Raw genomic sequence first — 23,835 nt, 5'->3', positions numbered from 1 at the left:
TACAAAACCACATCCACCCAAGCACATCGCATATCTATATTCTGAATTTAATAGTCAAGTTAAGTATCCACTTATTAACGAACAAATTTTCAACTACAAATGAATAGTGTACAATATAATAATTTATCTAAAATATAGCAAAATGCATATTAAAATGTAAAAAAAATATATAATCATAACCTATTATATAAAAATAAATAATTTTTTTTATATAATAACTACCTAAAATGGAAGACTTCTCACCTAAAGTGAGTGTAATTGCCATTCACCCATCTACAACTGAAATTTTTTAACTTACCAAAACAGTAACTCTCTTCTGGTGTAAGTTATTACAACTGTGAGTCTGTGACATCTCTCATGATAAGTTATTACAACTGTAAGTTATTTCAACTAGTCTTCTCATTTACAGCTACTTGTCTTGTCTATACAAAATCGAGTGGAAAAGCCTATTATCGATTTTTCATTTTAACCGAATTATATGATTAAGAGACATATCTTTAGGAACTTCCTCCAAATTCAAGAATCTATGATGGCGTCTATAATATTTCCTAAAATAACATTTTAAATCGAAAAACTTCATGTGGAGTTTTTGAATACCAAATTCTTCTTCACATATAAAAAGTGAGCATATTTCCTTGTAAGACACCTTAGCATATATGTTTGGGCAGGGCCGGCCCAAATATAATTTTTATCGAAAACAAAATAATCCACTAACAAACACAGTTAAAACCGATTTTCATAAAAATGATGCCGTTAATTTTTCCACACTACCTTGTTGGGTTTTTAATCTAAGGTCGTCTGACCTGTGTTTGGGAATTGGGAACTACTCCACATAAACACTGCATGCATCTTTCTATTTTCCTAAAAGTCTAAAACCATGTGTTTTGGTAATTGAAAAGCCGAACACCACTACTAGATCGTGTCACAATTATGTAATTTGGTTTCTGTTTAATTATGGACCTTAAAAGGCTTTGTAAGTCACGTTTCTTATTTTTTCCCTTTGGGCTTTCTTTATAAGACGATCTTGGGCCGACAAAATTTTTTTTTTATTAAATAGTAGAGATACTAACGTCAAGGTGTTTTCAGTTTTGTTAAAAAAAGAAATGACGAATCACATTTGTGTTTTGTAAACGTTATTGCAACGGTATCTCTTCATCTTGCAAGTGAGACTTTTCTCTTTGCCTCACATCATTGGTTAGATATTTTTTGATTATTCAGATTTTAGGTGTTGGTTGATCTTATTTGCGTTACATACTCAAATTTAATTTTGTAGTACTTCTATAACATTTCGGGGCAATTGAATCTCATAAATTGTCATGTGAATGCATTCATTGCTTCTCTTTCTTTTGTTATTTAATAAACCAAAAAAATAAAAAGTAGTACATATTATTATTACATAAGTACTGTAATAGATTTCGTGTAATAGGAGAATCTCAAAAAAGAAGAAAATAATTAGATTCGCCACAGTTTCACACACACCACCACCGTCACTAAAGCAAATAGACAGATCTAAAGAAAAAACAAAACCTTCAGAATCCAGAGTGACCAAAATCATCACAAAACCCAAACTTACCCTTAGACCAACCACAGAATTACGATAATGCCACTCTTCTCCCACCGCTTCTCCACCGCATCTTCCAACTCTCCGGCGTCTCCTTCGTACTATAGTAAACCTTCTTCGAAGACCCATAAGCCAAACTCTTCTTCTTCTTATGCTTCGTCTCGTATTCATCTAGCTATCATACTCTTCTCCCTTGTCAGTTTTTTCATCGGAGTCGCCGGAACTATCTTCGCAATCTCCTCCGCCGGAGAAAGACTAGGAGGTTCGAGTTCTGTTTATCGATGCGGCGGATCTAAAGACACTTCCCTGGTTGTGTCTGCTTCAAGAAAGCTTGGAGGAGATGGTGGTGGTAATGGTGGTGTGGTTGTTGAAAGACGAAAGCTTTTAGGGTTTGTTGGGATCCAGACTGGTTTTGATTCTGGGGATCGCAGAGCTTCTTTGAGAAGTACTTGGTTCCCTTCTGATCCAGATGCTCTTCTAAGGTATCTAAAACTCTCTTATCTTGTGTCTTAGAATAATACATTGCTTTCAAAATCTGAAACTGCTGGTTACTTCAATCAGTGAGATTCATTGGTTTCTAAATTTAAGTAAGTATCCGTAATTGTTGGAGAAGCTCTTCTATCTCTTGATCTTGTTCCTAGTAAAACATGGCATGATTAGATTTTGTCACCTACAAAGTCTTCACCTTTTGAATTTTGATGTCATAATGTTTGTGTTTGTGACTCTGATGTCATTAACTTTAGATGTTATACTGTGTGAGTATAGCATGATTTGGATTTTGTCACCTTTAAAATCTTAACTTTTTGATGTCATACGGTTACTTTGGAGTGTTGGGATTATAAGCTTGAGCGGTTTAGTCAATGTGGAAAAGGCAGTCAGATAAGATAGTTTTGATGTTTTCCTAGTTACTTGGAAAAGTTTATGTTCCCCCAGGATTTACTGGTTTTGGAGTTTCAGCAAGGCCATCTTATTACTAACTCTTTGCATAAGTCAATATTATTCGAATCCAATGTTGTTGTTGTTGTTGACTGGAACTCAGGTTGGAACAAGCGACTGGATTAGCTTTTAGATTCGTCATTGGACGAACAAAGGATGCAAAGAAGATGGCTGAGCTTGAGAAGGAAATAAAAGAGTACAGAGATTTTGTGCTTCTTGATGTCGAGGAAGAATATGTACGACTTCCCTATAAAACGTAAAAATCCTGGTTTTAGGCACCGATCTGCCCTTTTTTTTTGTGTAGTTCTTGGTTGTTTTGTATCCTTATCAATGACTGATTCATGTCTCCTCCTTGTAGATTGGCTTACTTTAAAGCAGCTTTTAAACTCTTTGAAGCTGATTATTATGTCAAAGCGGACGATGACATTTATTTGAGACCAGGTAAATTGAGAGGGAATACTCCGTTCTGTGTTATCTTCTGCATCAAAATAGTATTCAAATTCTTTTTTGGCTTTTTGTTCAGATCGACTTGCGACGCTTCTTGCCAAGGAAAGACTTCATTCACAGACATACATTGGCTGCATGAAGAAAGGACCTGTTATAACTGACCCTAAACTAAAATGGTACAATTAGATAAGCTTGCTCAACATCCGTGACTTTAATTCTTTGCAGAGCTTATCTTTTTTTGTTGACAGATGTATAATTGTTCAGGTACGAGAAACAGGGCCATTTGATTGGGAATGAATACTTCTTACATGCTTATGGACCGATATACATTCTTTCAGCCGAGATAGTGGCTTCACTTGCAGCAGCTCGTAATGGCAGGTTTGAAATGTTTTTGATTTGCCATACTTGCAGATTCTGATATGCAAATCTCATTAACGGTGTTTTCATTTCAGCCTGAGGATGTTTAACAATGAAGATGTAACCATCGGATCTTGGATGCTTGCAATGGATGTACATCACGAGGACAATCGAGCTTTATGCGATCCTCATTGTTCCCCAAAATCCATAGCAGTTTGGGACATTCCCAAATGTTCAGGTAACATAAATATGGTTTCTACATAGTAGCAGTCACAAGAATCAGTTAGTCAACCTTTTTCTTCTCAAATCTTTTAGGGCTTTGTAACCCGGAGAGTCGGTTAAAGGAGCTTCATAAGACAGATATGTGCTCCAAGAGTCCGACATTGCCTTCCGATGACGTCGATCAGTAGATTGATTCAAGAGTTGCCCTACTTGACACTTCTTGAGACAGTTCTACAGAATATATGATCTCACAAGCACTAGAGTTTCAACATCATTGGAGCTGTATAGGGGAAAAGATGACTTCATAGTTCTTACGTGATCTGATTCTATAGTTGTTGCTAGATGTACCACTACCACATATATATACTGAAACTATATATTATAGACAGATACCTCAATATCCCTTTTTGTAAAATTAGATTTATGTGTCCAGTATTGGCGCTGGGTGATGATGATGATGATGATACAAGTGAATCTGGTTTGATTTGTAAAAGAGATCTCAGTCAACCTATTATTTAATTTGTTCCAGATCATAATCATAGTACTGTACTGGTCCACTCCACCTGTTATTGCTTTGTCACAGGAGATAGATCACATAAAAGAGAAAATAATGACATTATTTAAAAGATAACTATAGATTTATAGTTTACTTCACATGATTGGATTTCAAAAATGTTGATATGGCCGAGTTGGTCTAAGGCGCCAGATTAAGGTTCTGGTCCGAAAGGGCGTGGGTTCAAATCCCACTGTCAACATTCTAATATTTATTATGTATCATGTTTTATTGTTTTTGTAGCTGATTTTACTTGCTAAGGGCAGAGAAATGTAATGAGATTTTATTTTGGTTAATGTATATGGTTTATTGAGTCGACCAGTCTCCCTTATCTTCAACTTTGATTCTCTTCCATTTAATCTTTCCTCGAGATTAAAAACATTTTCTGTAATACAAAACTTACCATAAAGTGTCAAAACGATTTAAGATTTTTGGTTTATTGGTTCACTGATTTTCAAAAAGACCAAAATTATCCGAACAAATATTCGGTTTCGATATTGGTTATTTGGGTACTTTACATGTTTACAATTTGTGGAAATGATCTATTCGATTAAGTTCTAATGTCAATTCAAAAGAAAATTTAGCATAACTCTACGATATTTGATTGAATTTTTTTTTTTAAAAAAAAATTAGATAACCATCGAACCAACCTGATAACCGAATCCATAATAAAACTTGCGGGTCAGTTCATCTACAACAAATCGACCCTTAACCAAAATGACCAAACAACATCGGTTGAGTAAGTTATAAAAAAACCATCGGTTGAGTAGGATTGATATTTCAGTTCGGACTTCGGACTAATAACGACAGCATGAAGTATGGAATACTAATGTACTATGACTACGATAGTCGCAATAAATGTACTGTACCGATCATTCTGACTGTTGTAACGATTTAAAAACCTGACCTTAATTAGTACTACTATATCAACATTTTACAAAATTACAAGATTGTGATATACTAAAAATTTCAAATAAATCATCAAAATGCCTGCAGCCGCAATTTAGTTTTTAGAAAAGTGATAAAAACATATTTTTGTTCAAAGATATTGCTTCGATGCAAAATTACGTGGAATCTATGCAAATAAATTTGTTCTTTTCTGTATAGTTGCTTATTTAGTGGTTGTCACCAACCCCTTTCAGATCTCAAAAACATAAATTATTATGTTTTTTCTTCTTTTTACCATAAATCTATCAATAATAGCATTATAATCATTAAACAAAAAATCACCAACCTCGAAACAATAATATATGTATAAATATATTATCACTACCATAGCATCACTGTGTCTCTCTACTCATTCAGATTTGCACCTTTTTTTTGTTTGTTGGTTATGGAGCGTGCAAGGAGACTTGCTTATAGAGGGATCGTGAAACGTCTCGTCAACGAGACGAAACGTCACCGTAACAACGAATCCTCACTTCTCCCGTCGACGACGGTTACTCCCTCAAGGTATGTCTCCTCCTTTCTCCATCGCCGTCTTGATAATAACACCGTCTCCGTCGTTGGCGGCGCTGTATCCGGGAAAAATCAGCACCAAACACGATCTATCTCTGTCGATGCGTTAAAGCCAAGCGACACTTTCCCACGGCGTCACAACTCCGCGACACCGGAGGAACAAACACAGATGGCGAAGTACTGCGGATTCGATGATCTCAACAAGTTGATCGATTCGACAGTTCCGAAATCGATTCGGTTAGATTCGATGAAGTTTTCTGGTAAATTCGACGAAGGATTAACAGAGAGTGAGATGATTAAACACATGAGTGAATTAGCTTCGAAGAACAGAGTATTCAAATCCTTCATTGGTATGGGATACTACAACACTCATGTCCCTACTGTGATCTTGCGTAACATAATGGAGAATCCTGGTTGGTATACTCAGTACACTCCTTACCAAGCTGAGATCTCTCAAGGAAGACTTGAATCTTTGCTTAATTTCCAAACGGTTATAACCGATCTCACCGGTTTACCTATGTCCAACGCTTCGTTGCTCGATGAAGGTACCGCAGCTGCGGAAGCGATGGCTATGTGTAACAATATTTTAAAAGGGAAGAAGAAGACGTTTCTGGTTGCTAGTAACTGTCATCCTCAGACGATTGATATTTGCAAGACTAGAGCGGACGGGTTTGATTTGAGAGTTGTGACTTCGGATCTTAAGGATGTTGATTATAGCTCAGGGGATGTGTGTGGTGTGTTGGTTCAGTACCCTGGGACTGAAGGTGAAGTATTTGATTATGGTGAGTTTGTTAGGAATGCTCATGCTAATGGTGTTAAGGTTGTGATGGCTACGGATTTGTTGGCTTTGACGATGTTGAAACCGCCTGGGGAGTTTGGTGTGGATATTGTTGTTGGATCGGCTCAGAGGTTTGGTGTACCGATGGGTTATGGTGGTCCTCATGCTGCTTTCTTGGCTACTTCGCAAGAGTATAAGAGGATGATGCCTGGGAGGATTATTGGTGTTAGTGTTGATTCTTCCGGAAAGGAAGCTTTGCGTATGGCTATGCAGACTAGGGAACAGCATATTCGCAGGGACAAAGCTACCAGCAACATCTGTACTGCTCAGGTAGATTATGGCTTCACACTCTACATGATTTGATTGGTATATAGCAGCAGCGTATACTGCTTTGATTATTACCAGTAGTAAAAGTAGGAAGAATTAGAGGTACCGAGAGCGGTACAACCATTTCTTACATCTTCTTGTCCGGTTACAAACTTTTTATATAGTTCACCTTTTTTACCTTGTAGGCGTTACTTGCAAACATGACTGCTATGTATGCTGTTTACCATGGACCGGAAGGCTTAAAATCTATTGCACAACGGGTTCATGGTCTCGCTGGCGTATTTGCCTTAGGATTGAAGAAACTGGGAACTGCACAAGTCCAGGATCTTCCCTTCTTTGACACTATCAAATTAACGTGTTCAAATGCACCTGCAATTTTTGATGCAGCAGCCAAGAAAGAGATCAATTTGCGTCTTGTGGACTCCAACACTGTGAGTTTCTTCATATATAGATATTTCTCTTTGAGTATCTAGAAATGATTATTAACATTGACGGTTTTTGTTTTCTTGTCGTTGAAGATTACTGTTGCTTTTGATGAAACAACTACCTTGGATGATGTCGATAAACTTTTTGAAGTTTTTGCTTCCGGCAAGCCCGTGAGTTTACTTTTGACTAATACCCATTCCTTTCACTTGGTCACTCTTTCTTTTTCCTGTTTGCTTGAAATACTGTTTTCTCCAACTCTCCAATGTACAAGGTTCAATTCACGGCTGAGTCTCTTGCACCGGAGTTTAACAATGCTATTCCTTCTAGCCTAACAAGAGAGAGCCCATATCTTACCCACCCAATCTTCAACATGTATATTACCTTCTCTGAATCTTGGATCCTTTATTGCCTTGTGTGTTTTTATTAAGTACCTCACACTAATTTCCTTTTTTCTTACTGATTAGGTACCACACGGAGCATGAGTTGCTTCGGTACATCCACAGGTTACAATCTAAAGATCTATCATTGTGCCACAGCATGATTCCACTAGGATCTTGTACAATGAAATTGAACGCCACTACCGAAATGATGCCAGTCTCATGGCCAAGTTTCACCAACATGCACCCTTTTGCTCCTCTTGAACAAGCACAAGGTTATCAGGTGAGGCCACATATTTGACTTTTTTGTCTGTAAATTTGAAACATAAACTGATTTTTGTTTGAATGCTTGTAGGAAATGTTTACTAACTTGGGGGAACTCTTGTGTTCGATCACTGGGTTCGACTCTTTCTCACTACAACCTAATGCCGGTGCTGCTGGCGAGTATGCTGGGCTTATGGTTATCCGTGCATATCATATGGTAAAACCTGACTTCAGTTTCCTTATTTTAAATATGAAATTACAGTCCAACAAAATTGGTGAATGAGTGAATGAATGATGCAGTCAAGAGGAGATCATCACCGAAATGTATGCATCATACCTGCTTCTGCACACGGGACAAACCCTGCTAGTGCTGCCATGTGCGGAATGAAAATTGTTGCCGTTGGTACTGATGCCAAGGGAAACATTAACATCGAAGAGTTGAGGAAAGCCGCCGAAGCCAACAAGGACAACTTAGCTGCGCTTATGGTATGTATTTTCTTCTGTCTCGTTGTAGATATAACACAATTTATTATCTTTGGGTCATTCCACTTTCTGACTCTGCAACATCTGTTTGAATATCAGGTTACATACCCTTCAACTCATGGAGTTTATGAAGAAGGTATCGACGAGATCTGCAATATAATTCATGACAATGGAGGCCAAGTTTATATGGATGGTGCTAATCTGAATGCACAGGTATGGTTTCTCTGCTGGTACGGATTATATGTTGACTGCAGATTCTAAAAGTTGTTAAGTCTGAGAATGCTGTTTGGATATCCAGGTGGGTTTAACTAGCCCTGGTTTTATTGGAGCGGATGTTTGTCATCTCAATCTCCACAAGACTTTCTGTATCCCTCACGGTGGTGGTGGTCCCGGTATGGGCCCTATCGGTGTGAAGCAACATTTGGCTCCATTCCTACCTTCTCACCCTGTGGTTAGTGTTTATTCTCGTCTGTTATGATCATGTTTTGACCGCCAATCCATCTTTCTCATTTATTCGATTATCTGCTTTCTTGTTCTTACTCTATTTACTCTGCTACAGATACCTACTGGTGGTATCCCTGAACCTGAGCATACATCACCGATGGGAACCATTGCTGCAGCACCATGGGGGTCTGCGCTTATCTTGCCAATCTCGTATTCTTACATTGCCATGATGGGGTCTGGGGGACTCACTGACGCCTCTAAGATTGCAATTCTGAACGCTAACTACATGGCAAAGCGTCTGGAGGTACCTTCTCCTGTTCTTGCAACTCTTTTTAAAAAGTGACTTCTCACTCTCTCTCTCTCTCTTGTGCATTCTCACTTATGTTTTCTTATTTTTCAGAGTCACTACCCAGTTCTTTTCCGTGGTGCCAATGGAACAGTCGCTCACGAATTCATCATTGATTTGAGAGGATTCAAGGTATGTTTCTTTAACTCGTTTGAGTGGATGCTCTCTTTCTGGGGTTGTAGATGATGAATCAGTGTCTTGCTCAATGCCTTCAGAACACTGCTGGAATAGAAGCAGAGGATGTGGCTAAACGGCTGATGGATTATGGGTTCCATGCACCAACGATGTCTTTTCCTGTCCCCGGAACGCTTATGATCGAGCCAACCGAAAGCGAAAGCAAGGTAATAATGCCTTGCACGGCAAATCTCTCAATCACTCAGCTCTAAGTCTCTCTAATATATGGCTTCATAATTTGTATGTACATAATGTTGCAGGCTGAGTTAGATAGGTTCTGTGATGCTCTCATCTCGATCAGGGAAGAAATTTCACAGATTGAGAAAGGAAACGCTGATCCGCACAACAACGTTCTCAAGGTAAAGAAAAATTGAGACTGCAATTTCAGTTCAGACTTGCTCTCTTGTTTGATACTAATGAACTTAAAAAAACAAACACACACAGGGAGCTCCACATCCTCTTTCATCGCTGATGGCAGACGCATGGAAAAAGCCGTATTCCCGTGAATACGCAGCCTTCCCCGCTCCATGGCTCCGCTCTTCCAAGTTCTGGCCCACTACAGGTACTTAAAAACTACGAGTGGCGTTCGTTCAATGTCCAATTCCATTGAAGACAATTGGTTATTGATAAGTCATTTCAAAATGTAAAAATGTCTGTGAAACAGGGCGTGTGGACAATGTGTATGGAGACCGACATCTGGTGTGCACTCTCCAACCGGCAAACGAAGAACAGGCTGCAGCTGCAGTGTCTGCTTAAATGAAGCCACTATGAAACGATTCATACTCGCACCAGATCCAGAAACAAATCTTTACTTACGGCTTTTACTTCTCTTCCCAGCCTCATCATCATTTTCACTTTCACTTTTCACTTATTGTACAATGTACATACATTAGTCCTAAGTTATCCTTCATTTATCTAATAAAATATATTTCTATATGGTTCCACCGTCCACGTTCTTATAAATTAACCTTTGAGTCAGCCGACGTGATCATCATCGCGGTTATATTTATGACATGATTTCTTTAGAAAATAAGTATGAACTCTTAGGCTACTTTATGCTCATTAGTAATTTCAAATATGGGTTTTTCTTTTCTTTCTCTTGCCGTGTTTATATGCTTAATTGTAAATTGAATGCGAATTACTTACAATTTAGTTGATATTGTTTGTCATATTCTTCAAATTCAATTTACAATTGATTTATCTTAAAAGAGTATTTTTAAAAAAAATAATATACTAATAAAGATATATATGAAATAGTAAATTGAAAAAAGTAATATATTATTTACTACTTTAATTAACAACGACGAGCATTTGGTTTTCCAAGTCGGACACAGGCGAATAATAGGAACCAAATACTTATGTCTCATCCATGTCATTTGTTGTTGCAGTTTACAATTAGAAATTTGGGTTAAATAACCATAATTTTAGGTTTTAGGTACAAATGTTGACATGTAGTATATCATTGGTTGCATGTAGAGTAAAAAGTGGAAAGCTAAGTGACAAAAAAAACAAATAAAAGGAAAGGAATTTCTGGAGCAGTTATACTTTTCTTTCTATTTTTTTTGTAGAGTTAAAGGGGTGGTATTAGATTCTAATTTATCAAGATTTTTGAAAAATTTAACAAATCATTATAAGTGAATAAGTGAAAGATTGTTAATAATTGCTAGAGAGTTTTGTTGATTAGTTTTCTAAAATCTCGTAAACTCCTCCAAACAATTTCTGTATTATTGTGATATTTTACATGGCTTTATTTTATAAAGAAAGTGTTTAAAATCATGAACCAATAACATAATAATTGAATTCATTAACAATTCTAGATTTTTTTTGTTTTAATTGAATAACACAAAACTTTTATAAAAGTCTGAATCCAATCCAAATTTGTTAAGATTTTATATGACTTTTGACAAATCACAAACTAATAACACTAAACTTTTACAAATCACAAATTAATAACTTTCTATATCTAGTCACGTTAACATATTGTGACTAACCCTCAAAAAAAATTTATGGCCTATGGGGAAAAATCAGGTAGTCCTCCTTGTGATTGTTATAACGACTACGATATTGACATAACTTGTTTTTTCTTTCGAAAGTCGATGGGAGGAGTGAATCTTCATAGAGCCTTGTTCTGTATTTCCTCCCACAAAAAAACCACCCTACCTTATGCTTTATCAATATTTATAAGTTTCAATGTTATTCCAAAGTATGAATTAGTCATGCGAATGATCTTGAATATATATGACGAACAAAATAGTTAAATAATTGTCTATATTTAAAACACTTGAAAATTAACTACATCTATTGTATAAGATATTAAGATGCATCTGAAAAAAAAAATATATTATTTGATTAAAGTCAACAAGTTTTACTCGCATGATAAATTTGATCTATGCATTTAAGTGTTTAGTCTTTTGAGGGATATGGTTTTGAATTTTGAATTTAGAGTTTAGTTTTGCAAAATTAGTTTTAAAATATATTGCTATTTTTGAAATTTTAGAAATGTTATGATAAATTTAGAATTTTGGTGCTATTTATGAGAATCTCTCTGTAAAAGTTAATATTTCCTCTGTTTCACAAAGAGTGTTATTTTGACACATTTCACACAAGTTAAAAAAAGTTTGAATTATACATGCTTGTCCCTATTTAATAAGTAATTAATGATCTAAGTTCAATGAAAATAACTTTGAGTTTAGAAGTAAAAAAGAAAATCTAGCATTAAAACACTCATTGGAAATGTAAAATGACATTCTTTGTGAAACAAAAAAAATTATCTAGAATGACACTCTTTGTAAAACGAAGGGAGTATATGCTTTTATGGCACGTTATACATGGAATCGCATGTTAAAATGATATCCAAGTACGATCAGCTAAAATAGAGGAGTAATTCTCATTGGTTGACCGTTATAAGACATGAGAACCCGTCAGCAGATGAACACGAGTTTCCTCAAAAAACATAGCACGAATGATAGATATGCAAAGACCATACATCATGGAGATACTCTAAAGTTTTGAAACCGTTATGTCTGTCATGGAGATAGAGGCGATTATCGAAGTGTCAGAGATACGGTATCACTTTTTGTCTGTAATAAAGAATAACATTAATTATATATATCTTTACTTATCAAACTGTTATTTGTAACGAGAAACAGTAATCAATACAACAAATAAGAAAATGGCAAAAAATTTGGAATTTAAGAAATTGTTTTATCAAACCGTTATTTATAACAAGAAATCGTAATCAATACGACAAATAAAAAAACGACAAAAAATTTGGAATTTTGAGAAATTTTCCAAATTTTAGGAAACTATATGATGTTCTTTAAAATCAAATTTTACTTTTAAAACTTATATTTTCGTTACAGCTACTCAAAATTCAAATATTTACTTCTTAGCTCCCGATTTGGATAGTAAAAAAAAAAAAACAAATATTCTAAATTTTTACTGTTTTTTTTTTTTTTTTTTTTGTTCTTCTAGGTTTGTTAAAGCAAAAGTCCTTTTGTTTTTTTGCTTAAATATTTTAATTCAGATTTTAATAATAAATTAGAAAGTGCAGTAATTGATAAAACAACCAAAGGTTCATTGCATCTTCCTCGTTTCTCCAATGCATCTCTACAACTGGAAGAAGAAGAAGAAGCGTTACTTCAACAAAATTTCGTATATAAAAGTCTCATCCTTTGTCTTCACAATTCACAAGGCATCCGTTTCTTCTCCTTCTCCGAGCTCTCGCATCTCTTTAAGCGATTCTCTCTTTCTCTCCGCCCCTCGGCGTCGGAGTTTCCAACAGGTGAATCGAAAACACACACACTCCACTCATCATCATGTTCCTTAATTTTGAGCTTCTCTCTTGTGATCTTGTGGTTTTTTAGATCTTGGGTTTTGTTCTGTTTCCGTAGATTTTGTGAAATTTACTGAGATACCCCACATTGCTGTTCATCCTGAAATTTTGATTTAGACTCGAATTGGGAGATTAGCACCGCATGGCTACTTATAAAGGTTGAAACTTTAGCTTCATTTTGATCCAAAGATTTAAACTTTTGATTCTTTTGAAATGTTTTAGTTCATGGGTCTTTGTCTTTCTTTGGACTAATGATGACACCCTGCTCATGTGCTATTATTAGTAATATCTCGTGGAAGAGTTCCTATGATGATGATGAACCTGAAACGAAGTAATGATGTTGAAAAAATGGTGTTACCGTCCTTAGTGGAAGATGATGATGATCATGATCTATGGCCGCTTAATGAGATTGACACAAGGAAGTCGAAATTCCCATGCTGTATTGTCTGGACTCCTCTCCCTGTTGTCTCTTGGTTGACTCCTTTCATTGGCCATATTGGACTTTGCAGAGAAGATGGAGTCATTTTGGACTTTGCTGGTTCTAACTTCATCGATGTTGATGATTTTGCATTTGGTCCTCCTGCTCGGTATCTCCAACTCGATAGAACCAAGGTATCAGTAGTATATTTGCTTTATGTATTCAATGGTATCTGGTTTAAGCATGCATGGTTTATGAAACTGTATCTAAGATAAGACCTTTTTGATTCTTATACTATGTTAACTGTGTCAAATGTGTTGGGTTTGTTGCAGTGTTGTTTACCAAGAAACTTGGGTGGACACACTTGCAAGTATGGGTTCAGACACACTGAGTATGGGTCATCAGTTACATGGGATGATGCACTGAGCATGACCACTCGTAGCTTTGAGCATAAAACATACAACATCTTCACCTGTAACTGCCACTCGTATGTTGCACACTGTCTGAACCGTCTTTGCTATGGCGGCTCGATGGAGTGGAATATGGTGAATGTTTTTATTCTCGTAATGCTGAAAGGGAAATGGATCAGTCCTTCATCAGTTGTCCGGTCATTTCTGCCATGTGCTTTGGTCACATCTTTGGGCGTAGCGTTTGTCGGCTGGCCATTCCTCATTGCCCTCTCCTCGTTCTCGATACTACTCTTCGCCTGGTTCATAATTGCTACTTACTGTTTTAAGAACATCATTTGTTGATGCAGTAAGGGAGAAATATAAAAATTAAAAATATGATGTACACCAAATAGTTATGTTAATCCTAAGTACTGTTCTCTTTTCCTTTTGGCACCATTAAGCTTTCAACTCCATTGAGTAACCCTTATTTTCTTCTCCCTAGATTATTCAGAGCTGATGTCAAAAAATGAAAAAAAAAATTATCATTCGGATGTCGAGATGACAAGTTGAGTGGGTTCGACGACATAATGAATTGTTACATTTACATTTATGTTAGAGTTAAGTTATTATAAAGAAATATCGGTTACAGGCAATCAAACCCGGGTCTCCTGGTCAGCATTTATACAAAAGAAACGGAATACTAAGTGATCCAGAATCTAGAGTGTATATATACTACATGAAGTACATACGTGTGTAATAATCATACTCGAGTTGAGCTAATGAGGTATGTTTGTTTTGCATAAAGTGATATATAGTGATTGTTGGTTTAGGTAATTAGGTTTATAGGAACCATATCACTTCGGATGATTCAAAATCGAGGAATGCAAAAAATCTTCAGGGAGATTCGACCTATGGGAATAAATATAATGGGTAACGTGACAAATGATCAAGAGTTAGACGTCCATGTGGTGTATTTCTGGAAACTTATATGAGTTCCAAGTTAGTGAACTAAAATGGAAGAATAATATAGGATCCTTCTTGTTTAAAGACTCGATTTAAGGGTCTCGCAATGTATTCATTTATGTGTATTTTTTACTTTGTATCCCCTGTATGTTATGACAAAAGACGACATCTATGATCATATTCTAACATATTCTTGGTTCTTGGGTTGGACATTTTCTTTTTTAGGTTAAAAAGGATTGGGGATTGGTATTGATACACTCTTTAGTTGGCCAAGCCGGAGCTCCGAGGACACTTTAGACGAAATCCTCCAAAACTCTTCATTGATGTGATAATATGGCCTAGGCAAACCTAATACATACTCCCTCTGTTTCACAAAGAGTGTCATTCTGACATATTTTACACAAATTAAGAAAAGTTTGAATTATACATATTTACCCCTATTTAATAAGTGATTAATGATCTAAATTCAATGAAATAGCTTTGGGTTTAGGGGTAAAAAATAAAATTTAGCATTAAAACACTTATTGGAAATGTAAAATGATATTCTTTGTGAAACAAAAATTTTTCTCCAGAATGACACTCTTTGTGAAAACATATGGAGTATACATTTTCACAAAGGCATGCAAGTTGATTTCGCACAAGGTAAAAATGATGTTTATAGTGAACAGTATTAAACGTGGATGTTGAAATAAGAATAACTCTAATTAATAATCTCCAGTGTCTTTAAAAAAAAGTAGATAAACTTAATAAGATGCAATGGAAGTGGACTTCGGATGCATAAATGTTTTTTGCAGTCCAAAATAATGTAGATGTGTTGTCCAAAACTTTGATATTATTGTTTTTGAAGAAAGAATTGTATATGTTATCAATTACAAGATAAAAGTGTCACTATTGATACTTACTTGTGCTTTCGTGTTAAATAAAACTTGCAAAATATTTTTGAAAATGTATTGATAGATATTATGCCATACATACAGATGTTAGTGAAACACAACAACGTAAAATGTTAAGTTTCATTTAAAACAACTGATTAGTAGAATATCCAATTTCATGTTTATACATATCTTTTAATACTTCAACTGTAAGATTTTTAACATTTTTGTAAGAAATTTAAACAATTTTATAATAAAATTTTAAAACAGTTTCACAAATTGTACACAATAAACACTTTGTAAAATGATCAATGTCAAATAAAGTATATAAGAAAAAATAAATTTTGATTAATATTCTCATCTATGAGAAGAAAAACAGACTAGCAATACATAGTATTGTGTGTCTCCAACACGTTTTTGATGTTGACCTGATAATGTCATCTATGACAGAGCATTAGTATCACACCAGTCATGACAAACCAGATAATGTCATCTATCAAAACAGACTAGCAACTCTGTAAGATAATGTCATCCCTGTCATAATATCAACACCGGTCACGGTTTGGTGGCAACCTGCCAAATCTTGACCATCCCATCATCACTGGCCGAGGCAAGCAACTGGTCGCCCTCCTGTTGCATATTACAATCACAAGCTCAAAATCATAGACAACATAAGTTTCTGGTAAAAACTTAGCCATAACTACATGTACTTGAGCCAATGTAAGTCGAGTAATAAATGACATCATCTCTCTGACCCTAAGACAGAGCATCAGTATTATGTTCTAATTTCTAAGTTACATTTATTAGATGCCGTATAGACTACTTCATTATTTCAACCATGTATAACGAATGAAATAGTATGCATTTGGGTCTATGAATTCATAAGAAACATGGAACTTACACTGCGTGACCATTGGACACAGTTTACATCATTGTCATGTGCTTTATTTTTCTTCAGCAAAAGATTATAGGAAGGTCCATCAACCTGGTACACAAACAAATGATTTTAAGTTCAAAGATGAAGCAGAAATGTTTAATGGTATAGTGGTAAACCATTGGCAAGACTAGGAAAACTATATGTGCTGCCTGCATTTGGTTGGTTTCTTGTATTGTGCTATGTAAGTTGGAACGATACAGCCAAATTCTACTTAAGAACGCATTGAGATAAAAAGGATATCAGTTTTGACGTAAAGTACTACAAGATGAAATTATCTTACAGAGTCATCTTTGCTGTCCACAAACAACCGTATAGCATCATCGCCTGCTCCACTGGCAATAATGTCATCCCTGTCAAAATTTTGAAAGAAAACTATAAGAAAACAAAACTTAAGAAAACCCAGAAGATTCAGGAAATTTTACTCTGTGCTGTGCCTGATAATTGGAGAATGAGGCAATATAGCTTATTAAAATGGTTAGAAAATCCCTAATCTGGATATATTTGACCAGATGACTGGGAGTGCAATTATCAGGCACAACAAAGATTTTTTGCTTTTAGGCTGGCGGAGTTAGAAACTAGGACTTTATGGAAACATGGTGACTCTGCTTTAAGAAACCAAACCCTTTAAAGGTGTCAATACCTTGACCAGTGAGCTGAGTATATGGTACGGTCATGATAACCAGAGAGTGTACAAAGATGAGTCCTGCAAAGTCCAAGCAAGTAAGGATTACATTAGTAAAAGTTGGAATAAAAAATTTTGGAATCTTGCAGGTTGTGTATTATGTCAACTCGAAACAGTAAGAAACGAACAAACTCAATTCCATGTAAACCATTATCTTCTCACCAAGGTACATATTCTTCACCAGACTGCATCCTGGCAATATCTGTCCCCCATATCTTCAAGGTTCGATCATCACTGCAAGTACACATTCAGGCAAGCCTGCTATGGTCAGAACAATAACCCAGAGACAGATTACATTGCTTCTATAATGCCTATGGGAGACAAGAGGAGAAGATTCACTAACCTACAAGTAACCATCTTGTCCCCTGCAGCGTTAAACGAGATAGCCCAAACCGTAGAGGAGTGACCACTGTGTGAAGAATAAAGGCACATTAATCTACTATAACAAGTAAGAGCCTAATAAGAAAAAAATTCGAAAGCATATCAAAAACACATGGGCAGAAGATATACTTGTTAGATTCACCTAAGGTTTGGACACATTCAAACTCACCATCATCACCTTGAGACCACCAAACCTGTTAGTAGCGAGTGACTAAGGTTGTTAAAATATAATATATTTTTTTTTCAATTTTTTTTGTGAAACAGTTTCAGGTTCTGCATCACTAAACCTAATAATAGTATTCTCATTACCTTGATGGTGTCATCATAACTGCAAGAAAATAACACATCCATGGTGGGATGCCACTGAACCATCTTTACATCTTGTGTATGCTCACTTAATACTGCAGCGCAGTCATATTCATTCCCTTCAAGCCCTTCCCAAATCCAGACAGACTTATCTCTACTACATGTTGCCAGGTATGAACCAGATGCATTCCATGATACACTTTTGACTTCGTTTTCATGTCCCTGCATACAGTCATCTAATAAGATTCTACTAGCCAAAAAGTGTCCTTCAAAGCAAAAAAAAATAGTACAAGAAAACCACCAAAAACTTTGAGCATAATGAATACTGAATTATGAATTATGAAGTAAAGCTGAAAAATCCATGAGACTAATAGTAGTAACTCTGATAAGCCAAGGAAATAACGGAACAAGGATTTACAAAGGATATTGGTTGCTTCAAGAGGAGCTCAGCATTACAGATCAAGTAACAAAGTCAAAAGAGCAAAAAGGAGCTGTGATAGTGATGCTTTCAGGTTATCAAACCATCTATAACTACAGATCAAGTAAGCACAAGGTCAAAGGAGCAAAAAAGATAGATGAACGATGGAACAACAACTACAAGTCAAGGATTGGGCTAGAAAAGTACCTCCAAAGTGGCAACACACTCAAACTCAGATCCATAATTCTTCCAAATGCCAGTGGTACCATCGAAACTTGCAGTGGCCAATAACTCTCCTGAGGGTGACCAAGCACACGACCTCACAGTTCTTGTATGCGTTTCTTCCAAAACTGTCTGAGCACTCACAATATACAATGACAAGTTCATTACAATCAACAAAGCTTTTAACTAACACAACAGTGGTCAGCAAAAAACGTCCTAACTCACTGGTCTACTCCAAGTTCAAGGTCAAGTTAATTCCTTTATAGAATCGGAACAAAACCCACATACTATAATGTAAAACTGACCTAAAGAATCAATAGATTTCTGTAAAAATTGAAACTTTTCTCGGTAAAAAAACAAAAAAGGTTGAAACTTTTTTGAAGAGAAAGAGAAGAAATAAGAGATAGAGACCTTGCAGGTCCAGGAGCGAGAGAGGGAGCTTTGTTCCCAGATACGAACGGTGTTATCGCCACTGCAAGAAGCAAGAATCGGTGAAACACCGTCGGCGTGAGAGGAGACTGGGTTCCAAGCTACGCTCCAAACCCGATCGGTGTGGCCTTCAAGCTTCTGAATCTCCACTAACTCCAAGTTCTTCTCCATCAAATCCATCAATCTCCGATGAGCAGCAACTTCCAACTTCCAAGTTTCAGAAGTCAGAACGGTTCGGTGGAAAAGATTAAACTTTTAGGGCTAACTAGAAAATAATGATTCTCACGCTAAACAACAAAAGCTCGAGGGGCTATTTCACAATTTAAAGAGAATACTGCACCTTTTTACACTTTTTTTTTTTTAAGGTAATTTTTTTTTCAGTTGTTTCAAAAAAATTGCGTGGTCATCGTGGATAAATTACACAAATTATAATGAAAAAAAAAACACAATTTTTCCTATTTGTACAATATTTTCATTAATCATTTTGTATTTTTTAAATAAATTATATAATTTTCTCCGTATTATTTTGTGTGATAGCACAAAACATTTTCGTCTTCCATTCCATTGGTCTCTTTGTTCACATAATAGACACAAACTGTTTCAATTTATTTCCCTTTGTTTCCAGTTTTATTTCTCTATTTCAATTTACAAATCCTTAATAAATTGGCCAATGATTTCTGCAATTTCATTGGTTTTCTTATTTCAATTCTTCGTTATTTTCCTCTCCTTTGGGATGAGATTTATTCCGACCAGAATCCAGCAAATTTTCCGGTGGTGTGTCGATGCCTATCCGCTGAATGTGTGTTCAAGCGGTTTCCGTTGTTCTTTGTATGAAATTGTTCTTCATCCCCATTGTCAGTTCTGCTTCGGCATGAATTTATTTTTGAGAGACGACTTTCAATTTCGAGTCTGGGATCCTGGCGAACCAATGGGTGGATTAGATGATGGTAACAATAAGACTCACTCAGATCTTATTGTTAAACATCTTCTCTACCTCTGTTCATCAGTTATGGGGTTTCTACAATCACTCATAAAGTTCATGTGCTTGGTGTGTCCGCTGGTGATTTATCATGATGTATTGTGGAACATATTTTCAATTACGATTTGGCGGTTTTGGGTTTCGAAGTCATCTACAAGAACCATTCATTTACTGCCATCGAAGAATATCAACAAAGGAATCGAGATTATGAAGTTATCATGAGTGATATTTACAACCAAATTAACACCATCACCTAACGCGGGAGATGAAACTGTTTGTGTGGTTAGCGATTTAACTGATGGATCGCAACCCTTTGATTTTCATAAAAAGTTTTGGTGCTACACAAGAGAAAAGATAGCCCAACAAGAAGATCAGACGACAAAGACGATGAAGTAAAAGAACAGATTTAATAATTTGTTAGCGTGTAAGGCTTATCTACATCAGAAAGCAACATGTTTTTTCACTTTCTCGTATCTTTTGTTATACTTAATATTTGGTTGTATGGTATACGGAGCTTCACTTTATACGCTCATTGATACATTTGTATTCTCGATTTCAAATTAATGAAGAATGAAAGTGTTAAAAAAAAAAAATAGACACAAACTGTTGTCCCTGAAAATAACCAATTTTCCCATAAATTTAAATACTTTTTGTTTTTTTTGGCAAAAAACTTAGTTATTTTGTTGTAATACATATAACTTTCGAATATGTTTATACCTACATGAACTAATTTATAATTTGAATTTACTATGTATACTATATAAATGTGGCCAAAACCAACAATTCTAGAGGTTTGACCGTTTGAGTCCCATACTCCACATTCCATGAATATTAAGTAACATTTTCGGAAGTGGTTTGAAAGTTGGATGAAATGGTTAATATAATATCACAAAATATAAATTTAGTAAACTTTTCGTGTTTTTGATAGTTAGTTATCTCAGTTTGACTAGTGACACATTGTCAATTTTGTAATATTTAAGTATAAATTTAGTAAATTAGTTATCTTAGTTTGATTAGTGGTGGTGATGTAATATTTATATTTAAATTAAAGTTGTGTGTTATTAATTAGTATTTTATCTATTCTTACAATGGCCAGGTGTTGGCACCGTATTATATGAATTAAGGGAAACAAATTATGTGTGTGATTTGTTAAAAATAAATTTTAAAATAAATATTCTTTATAGATTTTTTTCTTTAATTCATATAAAAGTAATAAAAAGTGTCAGTTATCTAGTTGACATAAAATGTTTTCTTCTTAATTTAGATTGTTTACTTTTAACTATTAAAACTCAATGCACCAGAAAACAATGATTTCTTAACTTTTTCAATCTTATTGATCTGTATTTACTTGTGAAATTTCACCTTCTTTATTTTTGCTAAGAAAATTAAAAAAATTGACTAAAGCAAAGAGGCTTTTTTGACCAAATGAGTAAAAGATATGCTTTAAGAGAAGCTTATAAAAAGCCATAGAAATAACACAACTATGCACTCAGAATCAAGTTTCAATGTTCACTGATTGAGACAAAAATCCATTGTTTTCACTTTCCTTTGAAAATCCAAGTACTTTTCTCCCTTTTGTTAGATCTATGGCTGAGTTTTTTTTTCTATTGTTTACTATTTCATGATTTCTCATATCAATCTCTGATTAATCTCATTGATCTATAATTGAAAATTTGAGAAAATTGTTTTTGCGGTGACCTGTATTCGAATACATGGTTCAAGAACTCTCTTATACATATACAATCCAAATTCTAGCGATGTTGTTGAATACTATTGTCTCATGTATTAGAGAAAATTGGTGTTCTGCAACATGATTTAATGCACATTTAGATACCACGTGACTTAGTTTCGTTTACTTTTAAACCTTAAATATATATATGCATATTGTCTTGGTGATGATTGGGCTGAGATGTTTGTTGTTTAGCGCTTCTATATACACGAAATCAAACACTAATTGTTTTTGGTTTAAACTTTGAGTATGCATCAATTTTGATTCCGCTAACCTTGAGATGATAAGAGATTCACAAATTTATATGATAAATGAATAGTTCATTTACGATATCTTGATCATCCCTATGCGTTTTTGGGTTTTATATATATTTTTTGCCTAATTAAGATGAACGTTATTTTTGATTACTGTAGGAATCCAACAAGAGAGATGCCTAAAGAAAAGCAGATGATGTCTGAGTCAAGCAACAGGGTTAGAGTATCACCATACCCGCTTCGCTCTTCTAGGACTAGCAAACACAAGGCATCTGATCAGTGGCCTATTGAGAGTCATGAATGGGAGGATGTGCGGTGTGTGATATGCATGGAACCGCCTCACAATGCTGTTCGTTTGACATGCTCTTCCTTTTCAAGTGGATGTCGTCCTTACATATGCGACACGAGTTTTCGTCACTCCAACTGTTTCAAATCGTTCCTAAAAACCATGAGGAAAAACCGCCAAAGCTGCAAGACCCTACACTGCCCTTTATGTAGAGGAGAAGTCTCTCAGACGACAAAAGTGGTGAAACCTGCAAGAAGATTCATGAATGCTAAACCGAGGTCATGCCCTGTGGACAACTGTGATTTTTTGGGGACGTATACTCAACTGAATAAGCATTTGAAAACTGAGCATCGTGGTCTTGTCCCACGAAAGGTCGATCCACAAAGGCAATCAAGGTGGGAAATGCTTGAGAGACAAACTGCATCCGTTGATCTCATGACCGCAGCTGGATTTCAGCATACAACCGAGGTGGTGCCTCAACACCTTACAAACAATCATCATCCTCAATATGTGTTTCAGGTGCCCTATAATGGAACTGTGTGGAATATTATTGATTCGGGTCAAGGGAGGATCGGATTTGGCCCCGGCAACTATGTCTCAATGCCATTTCGAGCATTGGGTCTATATCCCGGTGGGAATCCGTGAAGAATTCTATTTTGTTTAATGAAAACCCAAAAAATAAAAGTTTGTGCAAAATGTTAATTTTCTCAATATGTATTTAAGTTGGATGCGTAATGTATAATACTATTCTAATTTATATAAGTTTTATGCAAACAATATCATCGTTGTCAAGCTCATATCGTCTGTTCCAAAGTAGGCATGGGCAAATTATACGTTTCTACCCAAATTACTCGAACTGAAAACCAAATATGCACCCAAATTATCCAAAATTACGATTGTATATATAAAAACATTAATATTTGTTATTATAATTATATACATAAAAAGGTCATATCAAAGTGAGATTATAACTATAAAGTGAATCACGCTCTTAGGTTTGGCGGAGGATATCTCGCTGCATCATTACTCAAGTTACAGCCATATGTTGCTGAGTTCACTCATAAGGGAGATAAAGATAAATTAAAAAACCTTTTTCTTGTCCAATAGTTGTAGCCAGCTACCACCACTACAAGATCGACTGCTTGACATCATAGGTGTATCAAGATTCACCAGCTGGGTTTTCCATGATTAGCCACAGTGGCCTCAAATAGTGGTTGACAAGAGATTTTAACATTGGTTGTAGCTAGAGGAATTCAATGGTTAGTTGAGTAGATCATTAGGTTCCTTCCAGTTTCAATCCCAACAAGAGAGACATTCCCAAAATATGGATTTTTGTAACTGGCTCTCGGTCCCAAAAAAATTTGAATCAGTTGAGAACTCGTGAAGAGAAAGCAAAACTGGAGTTATTTTGTTTGGTTCATGCCACGAATACCACATTTTGTTACAAAATAGTTACCCATAAAAGAATTGTGATCTATTGACACGCACGTCCCGAAATGAGTTTGTATCAACCTTGTATTTTGTGTGGGAGCCAAATAAGAACAAAGAATTTGTTTTTTGGCTTGCCTCAAAACTACATAGT

General features: G+C 35.5%; 5 protein-coding genes and 1 non-coding gene across 8 annotated transcripts; 5 read left to right on the top strand and 1 right to left on the bottom strand.

Annotated features, from left to right (window-relative positions):
* Positions 1-1,126: 1,126 nt before the first annotated feature.
* LOC147939302 (putative beta-1,3-galactosyltransferase 12) lies at positions 1,127-4,016 on the top strand. The gene is made up of 7 exons (XM_087467460.1): positions 1,127-2,043; positions 2,601-2,753; positions 2,856-2,938; positions 3,021-3,120; positions 3,209-3,322; positions 3,397-3,539; positions 3,617-4,016. Exons 1-7 carry the CDS (start codon positions 1,601-1,603, stop codon positions 3,709-3,711), a joined length of 1,131 nt encoding a protein of 376 aa, XP_087323586.1. The 5' UTR covers positions 1,127-1,600; the 3' UTR covers positions 3,712-4,016.
* A 181-nt stretch (positions 4,017-4,197) lies between these two features.
* TRNAL-AAG (transfer RNA leucine (anticodon AAG)) lies at positions 4,198-4,278 on the top strand. The gene has a single exon. It is a non-coding gene; the product is annotated as a tRNA-Leu (tRNA).
* Positions 4,279-4,999: 721 nt separating this feature from the next.
* On the top strand, positions 5,000-10,089 carry LOC104714074 (glycine dehydrogenase (decarboxylating) 2, mitochondrial). Its single transcript, XM_010431321.2, has 15 exons — positions 5,000-6,642; positions 6,825-7,070; positions 7,158-7,235; positions 7,337-7,437; positions 7,530-7,725; positions 7,798-7,923; positions 8,007-8,192; positions 8,289-8,402; positions 8,488-8,640; positions 8,749-8,937; positions 9,034-9,111; positions 9,195-9,320; positions 9,414-9,512; positions 9,598-9,715; positions 9,818-10,089. Exons 1-15 carry the CDS (start codon positions 5,410-5,412, stop codon positions 9,907-9,909), a joined length of 3,135 nt encoding a protein of 1,044 aa, XP_010429623.2. The 5' UTR covers positions 5,000-5,409; the 3' UTR covers positions 9,910-10,089.
* A 2,508-nt stretch (positions 10,090-12,597) lies between these two features.
* LOC104714072 (protein REVERSION-TO-ETHYLENE SENSITIVITY1) lies at positions 12,598-14,236 on the top strand. 3 transcript variants are annotated; one of them, XM_010431318.3, is made up of 4 exons: positions 12,668-12,937; positions 13,047-13,146; positions 13,272-13,600; positions 13,739-14,236. In XM_010431318.3, the coding sequence occupies exons 2-4, from the start codon at positions 13,131-13,133 to the stop codon at positions 14,156-14,158; spliced, it is 765 nt and encodes a 254-aa protein (XP_010429620.1). In that variant the 5' UTR covers positions 12,668-12,937; positions 13,047-13,130; the 3' UTR covers positions 14,159-14,236. The 3 variants fall into 3 exon arrangements, with proteins under 3 accessions (XP_010429622.1, XP_010429620.1, XP_010429621.1); XM_010431319.3 differs by having other exon boundaries at positions 12,691-12,937; positions 13,106-13,146; XM_010431320.3 differs by lacking the exon at positions 13,047-13,146 and having other exon boundaries at positions 12,598-12,937.
* A 1,618-nt stretch (positions 14,237-15,854) lies between these two features.
* Positions 15,855-19,301, bottom strand: LOC104714071 (protein CIA1). Its single transcript, XM_010431316.3, has 10 exons — positions 18,988-19,301; positions 18,562-18,708; positions 17,940-18,158; positions 17,760-17,824; positions 17,593-17,658; positions 17,412-17,483; positions 17,208-17,270; positions 16,848-16,917; positions 16,532-16,615; positions 15,855-16,260 (listed from the first exon to the last, which is right to left on the bottom strand). Exons 1-10 carry the CDS (start codon positions 19,183-19,185, stop codon positions 16,186-16,188), a joined length of 1,059 nt encoding a protein of 352 aa, XP_010429618.1. The 5' UTR covers positions 19,186-19,301; the 3' UTR covers positions 15,855-16,185.
* Positions 19,302-21,425: 2,124 nt separating this feature from the next.
* LOC147939301 (uncharacterized) lies at positions 21,426-23,030 on the top strand. Its single transcript, XM_087467739.1, has 2 exons — positions 21,426-21,544; positions 22,127-23,030. Exon 2 carries the CDS (start codon positions 22,143-22,145, stop codon positions 22,896-22,898), a length of 756 nt encoding a protein of 251 aa, XP_087323865.1. The 5' UTR covers positions 21,426-21,544; positions 22,127-22,142; the 3' UTR covers positions 22,899-23,030.
* Positions 23,031-23,835: the final 805 nt, after the last annotated feature.

Source organism: Camelina sativa, chromosome 9 (genome assembly GCF_030686135.1).
Source record: "Camelina sativa cultivar CO46 ecotype springtype chromosome 9, ASM3068613v1".
Lineage (NCBI taxonomy): Eukaryota > Viridiplantae > Streptophyta > Magnoliopsida > Brassicales > Brassicaceae > Camelina > Camelina sativa.
This window is presented reverse-complemented; position numbering and strand designations above follow the sequence as displayed.